We start from the raw sequence: 10671 nt of genomic DNA, 5'->3' as shown, positions 1-10671 counted from the left end.
ATTACTTTATTTTTTATTTCTTTCTCTAAAGTACTGATAAAAAAATTTCAAACATATTAATGTAGTATTCGTTTAATAGAAAACCGTAACTCTTCTTTAAAATAATAAAAATATTTTGTTTATCTTAATTTTCCTAATGTAATTAATATTTTTTATTTAATAAAAATATAAGTTTTTTCAACGGGATATAGAACTATTTTTCGATCGATTCGAGAAAATAATGGCATCTCCATATTGAAAGAAGTGAGTATCGAATTTTGATTTTTAATAAAAGAATAGAAATGTGAAAATAGTTTATGCAATGATATTTGATTGGGCGAAAAGTGAAAAAGATGTGAGAAAAGTAAGCGGTTTGATGAAGTTGATATTACGTGAGAGAAAGCAAAGGTGATTCACTTTTGATCACGTTGATTGTCACTGGATTTAGGGTGTGAAGGTCCCTTGAAACGCTTGAAGAAACTAAAAGCGGACACAAGACCCTTAAAACATGGACAAGGATCAAACGGGTTCAAGTATTGTGTAATCATGTTCTTGTTGGTGTCTGTTATTAGGAGCTGTCCTTGTGAATTGTAGTAATAATTTCTTAACTCTATGCAGTATGCAGCTGCAAGCAAAAGTGAAAAAATAATAATTTTTTCAAGTGACATTGGAAAATACACTTCTCACTTCTCACTTCTCACTTCTCACTTCTCAGTCCCACCTGGGGCAGCACGTGCTCCATGATAGACACTGTCATGTGACCTTCTCTGCTTCTTCATCTCTCTCTTCTTTTTCACATTCATTCATTTTTTTCTTCCTTACTTACCTTTTGGGTTTTGGTCTTTTTATCTCTCTCTCTCCTCTGTGTTTCCGCCGCTGAAACAAGCAAGAGTGGCAGTGACTCAGTCGCTTGCAACATTTTCGGCGTATCATATCAAACCATTGAACCTTCACTCTTTTTGCTTCTGCTCGGGTATTCATCATGCCCCCTATGCCAACCTAGTGCTGCAATCTTCAACCTTTGTTTCTATGTAGACACCCCACTTGTATTATAGCCACAATCATATTAATCATTTCACAATCATAACCACAACCATGGGTTGTTTTCACTCCAAAACTGCTCATATTCACTCTCCTGAAGACCCTCCTGCTGCCTTGCCAGACTCCAAACATCCCGATCCAGGTTCCCTTTTTACTGTTTTCACACCCTTTTGGTTTTCATCTTGTGTTGAAGTGTTTCTTTTCTCTTTGTGTTGAGGGGTTTGTCAAAATCTGGCATTCATGGGGTTTGGAGAAAAATGGGGGTGGTTCTTTTCTTCTTCTTGTTTTGGTGTTGGTTTGAGAAAGTTTGGGTTTTTAGTTTGTTTTGATTTGGTTTTGTTGTTTTCTGATTTTGAAGGGCATGGTGGGGATGATGCTGATCAAGAGTGTCTGGTTCCAGCATTCAAGGAGTATGGTCTGAGTGAACTACGAAGGGCCACAAATGAGTTCAGCACAGATTACATTGTTTCTGAGAGTGGTGAGAAAGCTCCAAATGTGGTCTACAGAGGGAAGCTTGAGAACAATCGGTTGGTTGCTGTGAAGCGCTTCTCCAAACTGTCTTGGCCTGATGCTCAACAGTTCATGGTGAGAGAAATGAACTACTTTTATTAGCCCTCAATTTGGTTGGTTGCTGAGAAATTGTAGGAAAAAGGAGTAGGAGAATGACTAGTATCTGGTTGATTTCAGAAGCTCACTGTAGATTTATGTGAATTATCCTGTACTCCATGTGCATTTTGGGGGTTTGACTGGGAGATAAATATTTAGATTCTCTCTCTTTAAAGATTTTCCTTCATGCATTTTTTTTTTTTACATTCTATTGATTGTTTCATTGCTGCTGTTGGATATGTTATCTGGGAATGCAAGGTTTTGTTAATGGTTTTGATTGGTCAGGCAGAGGCAGCTGGAGTTGGGAAAGTGAGGCACAAGAGGCTGGTGAATCTAATTGGCTGTTGTGCTGAAGGAGATGAAAGGCTCTTGGTAGCTGAGTACATGCCAAATGATACTTTGTCCAAACATCTCTTTCATTGTACTTCTCTACATCTTTTCACTTAACTCTCTTTGCAGTCATTAAAGCTCTTTATTAGTTCTAGTACTTTTACCCTCTCTTGTCAATCTCCTTGTTGACTTATTGTCTCTGGTCTTGGTGGCAAGTCCTTCATTGCTTGAGAGACAGGAGCTGTCTGAGTTAAATTTTTACCGTATTTGTGTTATTTTGCTGGAGGTGGTATATGCTTTTGCTGAGAAAAAAATGATACATTTATTTTAGCTTGGCCAATATAAGTTATGCCATTCATGGTTTTAATGCTATGTTTTGTTGGAACAAAAATGGACACTTGGAAAACTGGAAAGTGCAGAAAGGCAATGTGTTTAAACACAATAAAATCTAGAGATATTGCTCGGGGTTCCATCACCAACAACCTTTTTATACTTATAGTTAATTAGTGCTTGATTAGAAATAGAATATTTTCAGAGACAGAGAGCAACAATCAGATGAGCATAGAATAATATATCATTGAATAATCCTTACAAATCCTGGCATTCCTATCCACTATTAGCAGTACATAACTACTTACGATGCAACTCGTAACCGAGCCTTAGTGATAAATATCATGACAAAATGGTTCAAATTTTCTGGATAAATTCAATATCGGTTCCTTTATCTTTATAGAAGGAGTCCAACTTATATTTCTATTGTCTCATTTCTTAATCCTGTTCTTTCTGGTTGTTATTACGTTCTGGCTTGTTCATGATTTAATTTACTTTATATGGCCCAAATACCCCCCTCTAAAAGAAAAGCACACAGTGAAAAGTAAAATGAGAGAAGTATAGTCAGCTGTAGTTTGATAATCAGTTCGAGTAATAAGTATCTAGTAGCATCTGTTTTACTTGTCAACAGTAGTTTGATTATCAGTTTACTTAATTCTTTGTTCAATGAATTCTGTGATTCTATGTCATAGGGGACAAACAACCATTACCATGGGAAATGCGTGTCAGAGTTGCATACCATGTTGCCCAGGCACTAGATCATTGTAGCATGGAGAACCGGAAAATATATCATGATCTGAATGCATATAGGATTCTTTTTGATGAGGTATGATTATGAATCTATCATTATGAACTCATTGTTTGTTTTGTATATTATGTCACGATATTTTAAGTGTTTGTGGTGATATATATTCTGCATGATGCATTTTTCCTGTTTAGGTATATCTATCCGGTATTCTTCTCTAATTCCTTAGCTTTGTTGTTTGACTTTGATACTTCATTGTTGTCTTCTACAGATCATAGGTGGTACCTAATTGCCATCATGTTCATATGGTTGCACATGAAGAATGCTATAAATGCCATGAACATCATTTGTTCATTAATACATGTATAAATTATGCATTTTGTTACTGATTTATTCACTTCTGTCAGGATGGTGATCCCCGCTTATCTAGTTTTGGGCTTATGAAAAATAGTCGAGACGGGAAAAGCTACAGTACCAATTTAGCTTATACTCCACCTGAATTTTTGCGAACAGGTATAATATTTGCTAAAATGTATTTTTCTGGATAACTGAATCCTTGTAGATTTTACTTTTGCTTCTTATGGAATTCCCAACAATGATGGATATGGATTATATACATTTACTAGCAGGGACTTATTATGTACATATATACTGAATAATAAAGCAGAATGTTGATTTTTCTTGAAGTATTCTTTAGAGTCTAAAAAGAATAATAAATGTTTGTTGGATTCATTTGCAACTTGGTTTTCCTGATATTCCATCCATTTGCAGGCAGGATAATCCCTGAGAGTGTTATCTACAGTTATGGAACTGTTCTTCTGGATCTTTTAAGTGGAAAGCATATTCCTCCGAGCCATGTATGTTGCGTTTCTAACAAAATCCAGTCTCTGCATTCATATAAGAATGTGTTTATGATTTATTCTGTTTTAAAAGACATGCTAAGCATTCAATATTACCCTACATTTTTAGAGTTCCTTCAGTGTCTGGTATGAATCATATTATCTATCCAAAACATGTGAGTATTGCCTGGTTATGTCATCCTGGATTAATAAAATTTCCACTGAACACATGCTGCCGGTAAAAGTTATTATCACTCTAGACCCTCTTGCATGCCACCAGATATTAAGGTTGCTTTCTAGTTGAAGTTAGGTTCACGTAGCATAAAAAATGAATGATTCATATAATTATTTTTTAAATCCTTTGACATATTGACTTGATACAGAAAGGCCTATTCATTCTGGCTAGTTAAATCATATGAAGTTGAATATGGTATATGCGATGCAAGGGTACGAAAGTTGTTAATAGGAATGATTTTGTTCTTCAGGCTTTGGACCTAATTAGAGGGAAAAATGTTCTGTTGTTGATGGACTCTTCTCTAGAAGGGCAATATGCAAACGATGATGCTACAAAGTTGGTTGAGCTTGCTTCAAAATGTCTTCAGTTTGAGGCCAGAGAACGGCCTGATATTAAGTTTCTTCTTACTGCCGTTGCACCTCTTCAAAAGCAGAAAGAGGTTTTCAGTTTTCGTTTTAGCTTTCAATGTTGACCTTAAATTTATATTTTCTGTCCTTTTATCTCCAAATAGTGTTCAACTTCATTTTCCAGGCTTCCCTTTTGTAAAATCTTTGTTCATCTTATTGAATTTCTCCCTTTTTTTACAGGTAGCATCTCATGTGTTAATGGGCCTAACTAAAAACACAACAGTGCTACCTACCATGCTTTCTCCTCTTGGAAAGGCTTGTGCAAGGATGGATCTTACTGCAGTGCATGATATATTGTTAAAAACAGGTTATAAAGATGAAGAAGGTGCAGAAAATGAGGTATGTCAAATCACCACATTCAACACAGGTTTTTAATTAGTTACTACAGAGAAACCAATATTCCGAGTGAGATGTGTGGATATGCAAATCAAGGTTGGGTCATTTTACTAAAGTATTCTGCATGTGGCTGGTTTATTATACCTGATGGCATGGTTAATATTCCTGTTATCTCATTCATTCATATTTAAGTTGTCCTGTTTCGGGTTGATCCGTTGCCCAAATGCATGGAATTATATTTTATATGATTTTCTTTTTTGCATGGAATCTTTTTGTCACGTGTTGACTTGCATGACTTAATTACTTACTGACATGAATGCATATATTGATCCGGTTATTTCTGAACATGCTGCGCTGTAGTTGGATTGCATTAATGGATAACGCACTATTTCTGTAGTACTAATTTGTTCAATTGTTTTACTTCTAAGGCACAAATACGGCAATAAATGTAAATCTCACTTGTTGTCTCTGGTTGTTTTGCCAACTCTTTTTGTGATTGCAGCTTTCATTCCAAGAATGGACACAACAAGTGCAAGATATCTTGAACACAAAGAAGTTTGGTGATATAGCATTCAGAGACAAGGATTTCAAAAATGCAATTGAGTATTATTCGAAGGTAGATGCACTGTTTCACTTTTTTTACTGTTCAATGTGTTCTAAGGTATATTCCTATTCTGAAAAAATGATTGTCTGAATGTCCTTTACTTCTTTGCGTTAAACAGTTGGTGGTTATGATGTCTGTTCCTTCTGCTACTGTGTTTGCAAGGAGAGCCTTCTCCTACTTGATGAATGATCAAGCAGAACTTGCATTAAGGGATGCCATGCAGGCACAGGTATGCATACCTGAATGGCCAACTGCATTCTACCTGCAGGCTCTTGCTCTCTCTAAGCTGGGAATGGAAACTGATGCGCATGACATGCTTAATGATGGAGCTGCTTTTGAAGCTAAGAGGTCTAACAGCTGGCGTGGCTAAAATTCCAATTTGAAGTTCTTTGCTCACTGAACTAGCTGAGTGGCATAAAAGAATATGCTATTTTTTGCCATAATTTGTACTTTGCTAGTGTAGGAATATGTAGGGTGCTAGTTTAAGGGGCAAGAAAAAGAACTTTGGTATAAGATGTTCTCAATGAATATTTTACAGTATAGATTTTCCCATACAAATGAATCTTGTAGAATGAACTTTCTCCATATGAAAATAACAATGTATTTGGATGGGGAATTTTGATGGTGGAATTTAATTTTCAAGTAGATTTAAAATATCAAGTATAAAATTGACTTCTTCATATATTAAATACAAACAATTTTCTAAATGATGAAAATTCTTCTATGCCTCATTGTCTCCTCTCTTTCTTTTATGCCTCTCTCTCTTTTTAAACTTCTCTTTCTCTCCCTCTCTCTTGTGCACCTATTTTTGCCTCCCTCCCCTTCTCATTTGCACCTTTTTCTTCCCTTGCTTCTTTCTCATTCACACTTCTCTCACTTTCCATCCCTTCCACCTTTCTTGTGCCTATTCCTCTCATGCAGTTTCTATTTGTTGCATCTATTTTTTCTCCTTCTCTTCTATACCTACCTCTCCCTCTTCTCTTTTTTGCACCACTCCCTTCCCATCTTCCCCACCTCTCTCCAATGTCTTCCACACCTCCTTTTGTTAGTATCCATTTTAAAATATACTTTTTTAATGATAAGACACATTAATGTTTTTATTTACAACTAATAGTTATCATCTAGCTTGCGCAAAAAAAATATTTAATTTAATTTAATTAGTACTTTCAAGTTGAAATTTTGAATGTGGAGTTGTGTTAAATATTCATAAGAAAAAGTGTTGTTATTCAATATTGCCTTTTATTGATAGTGTTTTGTATTAAGTCAACTTTTATATATTAAATATAGACTTGTGCAAATGTTTTTAGAACTTTTTTTTCTTTTTCAATGAATGAGTTTGTAAGATTTTTTTAACCTTTTATCTAATTCAAATTTTATTTATCATCATTATTTATTAGTTAAATATTAATATTTTAAAATAAATTATCAATAAATAAAAAAATATTTTTACAATAAAAAAATATTTTTACAATACAAATTATTTATCATAAATATAAAATATAATTTGTTTTTAAAAATATTTATGTATACTTATTTTAAATATAATTTATATATTTAAATATAATATTTATATATATAATTTATTATAAATTTTAATTTTATTATATATAATAAACATGTCTATATATTATATAGGCTAAAATACTAGCTAACAATAAAATGTTATCAATATTTTATGCATTGTTAAATGTTAGTTTTTTAAGCTAAAAATTGTAGAGATCAAAATATAAATACATATATAATATTTGATTCTGTAGTTAGTAATTATTTATGGAAAACTAGTATAGTATTAGTTAATCATTTAAGTTTTGGAATTTTTTATTCTAATTTTTAAAATTTTTATTATATTTATTAAAATTGGATCAATTTTTATTTTAATAAATTTTATATTAAAATTTCATTTTTAAAAAATAAAACTTAGCTTCTGCACTAAAAATACCGCAAACAAATAGCAAGATTACATTTCTATCTTTACACTTTCAAAAATTAATTTTTAATTCTTGAAACAGACGTCAAAAAAGTTCATTTATACGGAATGTTTAGGCTAAGTGATTATCTACAACGATATTTAAAAATAAATTTTTTTAAACACATTTTTTTTAATGTGCAAGATATAATATGATAATTATCTTATTTTATTGTAATTAGATGTCTATGTTGATATCATATGATAATTTTATTTTATCATTTATTCTATCTTATTAGTTTAATGTATTTCTTATATAGAGAAAATGTTATATTTAGAAACTAGGCTTAAATATATTTTAACCTCTCTTAAATTTAGGATAAATTTGTTTTTTACTTCCTTAAATTTAAAATTATTATTTTTAGTCTCTGTAATTTTTAAAAATTTTACTTTAATTTTTTAAATCACCAATAACATATATGAAAGAGATAGATTAAGACAATTATGGAGCATTAGCTGAGTTTAAAATAATGTTTTCATTAATCGAGAGACTAGTAAGTAGATTTTATATAATAATATTTGACATATTCTCTAAATTAAAAACAAATTTAACTTAAATTTGACAGACAAAAAATTTATTTATGTCTAGGAAGTAAACAAGATAATATCTTTATTTATATATTATATGTTGAATATTATAATATATGTTATTAAAAGTTTTATGTATACAAAGAAATGATCCACTTACTATAAGAGTAAGTTTACGAAATAATTCATGTTATATATCAAATTTTAATAATTTAATCAATAATTTAAAATTTTATAATACATAAATCAAGTCCGAAATGTTTTTAAAATTTTGAAAGCTATTTGATACTTCGTTTTATAAATTCAAATTAATGTATAAAATATTTTTATGATTCTTTATCAGTTTAAATAAATGAAATTGAATATTAAATAGTTTTTGAATTTTTGCAAAATTTTCAGCCTCGATCTATTCATTAAGAACTTTTAATTTTATGGTTAGATAATTAAAATATGATGTAGAACATGAATTATTGAGTGAAGTCCCGACTTAATAATTCATATTCTACATTAAAATTTAATGATCCAACCGTTAAATAAGAAGTTTTTAATGTATATATCAAATATATAAATTTTATAAAAATTAAAAAAATAATACTTTGTTATACACATTTAAATAACGTATAAAATATTATTATGATTATTTGTCAATTTAAATTAATAAAATAAAGTATGAAATAATTTTTAAAATTTTTATAAACTTTATAAACTTGATTTATGCATTAAATTTTTTTAATTTAATGGTTAGATTATTAAAATATATGCATTAAAATTAAAGACTTACTCCTCCTTGTAAAAGATATATACAATGTAATAATTTATGTATATATTTAGCATAAATATTCGACTATTATACATATATTTTCGTGTATACACTTATAATAATTTTGATAAATAAATTTAAAATATATTATTAATTAAAATTTAAAATTAAATTAAATTATTAAAATAAATAATAATTATAATTTTAAAAAATTTATATTATTTTAAGAAAAATAACTACATGAATAAAATATTATTTTATATAATACAATAAAATTATTTTAATTGTTATATAGTATGTATCAAATATTAAATAAAATTAAAATTTATTATGTTCTTATTGTATTATTTATCGTGTTATTATATTATAAGGACTTATCTATACTAATATATAAAGGGGATACTCCTTTTAGTAATCACATCGGTCTCCATATTTTGTTGACTATTATACCCTTTCATTTTAAACTATACTAATCTATACTAATATATAAAGGGAACACTCCTTTTAGTAATCACATTGGTCTCTATATTTTGTTGATCATTATACCCTTTCATTTTAAACTATACTAATATATAAAAAGGATACTCCTTTTAGTAACCACCTTGGTCTCCATATTTTGTTGACCATTATACCTTTTCATTTTAAAAAATTAGAAAAAATAATATTTTTATCAAAATCAAGACCCTAAAATTAATTAACTAATTATCACGTTAGATCAACATATATTTATTACTTGATTTTTATTTTATTTTATCTTTAATAGAGGCACGAAGTGCCTCGACTTTACTAGTAAAATATAAATATTTTTTACATGTATATTATATTTTAGATTTGAATATAAACTAAAACATTAAATTATTGACTGTTAAAAAATAATTATGAACATATATTGTTTAGATTGATATCGATCTATACTAATATATAAAGGGGTACTCCTTTTAGTAACTACCTTGGTCTCCATTTTATCAAAATCAAGACTTTAAAATTAATTAACTAATTATAACATTAGATCAACATATATTTATTACTTGATTTTTATTTCATTTTATCTTGAATAGAGGCACGAAGTGCCTCGACCTTACTAGTAAAATATAAATATTTTTTACATGTATATTATATTTTAGATTATAAACGAAAACATTAAAATATTCACTGTTAAAAAATAACTATGAACATATATTGTTTAGATTGATATCGATATATACTAATATTTAAAGAGTACTCCTTTTAGTAACTACCTTGATCTCCATATTTTGTTGACCATTATATCCTTTCATTTTAAAAAATTATAAAAAATAATATTTTTATCAGAATCAAGACCTTAAAATTAATTAACTAATTATAACATTAGATCAACATATATTTATTATTTGATTTTTATTTTATTTTATCTTTAATAGAGGCACGAAGTGCCTCGACCTTACTAGTATAGATAAAATTGATATAATAAAATCTTATTATATCAGTTAATTTGATTTTATAGATTTATTTGTAATATTTTTGTTATTTATGTAAAAAAATTATTCAACATGTCCTATCAACAAAATAGAACCTTGTGTATTCAACATGTAACATGTTTGTAAGACATGAAATTACCAATTTAACCATGTGCACTTGGCAAATACTACCATGGTCTTAGAGTTAGTTCATATTCGTAGGAATAACTTTTATCCTTACTTTTATTTGGTCATTGTAATTAGAAAATTGTTGCAATTACTTTGGAGTGACACTATGCAACGCACAATTTGTGAAGTTAATTCATGTGTCGATTGACTTGCAAAATATGATGTTTGTCATAATGTTTCTTTAAATAACTGAATTCACTATTCACCTCAGCTAACTTCTTTGTTGTTATATAATGCTATAAAGCTATTATACTTGAGGTTGTGATTTTTTATTTCTTGTAATGACCTGATAGGTCATTACACTTGCTATAATTTAATCATTATGCAATAGAATACCAAA

At 29.3% G+C, this 10671-nt stretch overlaps 1 protein-coding gene across 1 annotated transcript; it reads left to right on the top strand.

Annotated features, from left to right (window-relative positions):
- The first annotated feature begins 551 nt into the window (after nt 1-551).
- BSK2 (BR-signaling kinase 2) lies at nt 552-6068 on the top strand. Its single transcript, XM_020371985.3, has 10 exons — nt 552-1162; nt 1379-1605; nt 1912-2047; nt 2979-3112; nt 3439-3544; nt 3803-3888; nt 4356-4544; nt 4693-4851; nt 5351-5464; nt 5571-6068. The coding sequence occupies exons 1-10, from the start codon at nt 1075-1077 to the stop codon at nt 5820-5822; spliced, it is 1491 nt and encodes a 496-aa protein (XP_020227574.1). The 5' UTR covers nt 552-1074; the 3' UTR covers nt 5823-6068.
- Nucleotides 6069-10671: the final 4603 nt, after the last annotated feature.

Source organism: Cajanus cajan, chromosome 5 (genome assembly GCF_000230855.2).
Source record: "Cajanus cajan strain Asha chromosome 5, NIPB_CcT2T_4, whole genome shotgun sequence".
Taxonomy (NCBI): Eukaryota; Viridiplantae; Streptophyta; class Magnoliopsida; order Fabales; family Fabaceae; genus Cajanus; species Cajanus cajan.
This window is presented reverse-complemented; position numbering and strand designations above follow the sequence as displayed.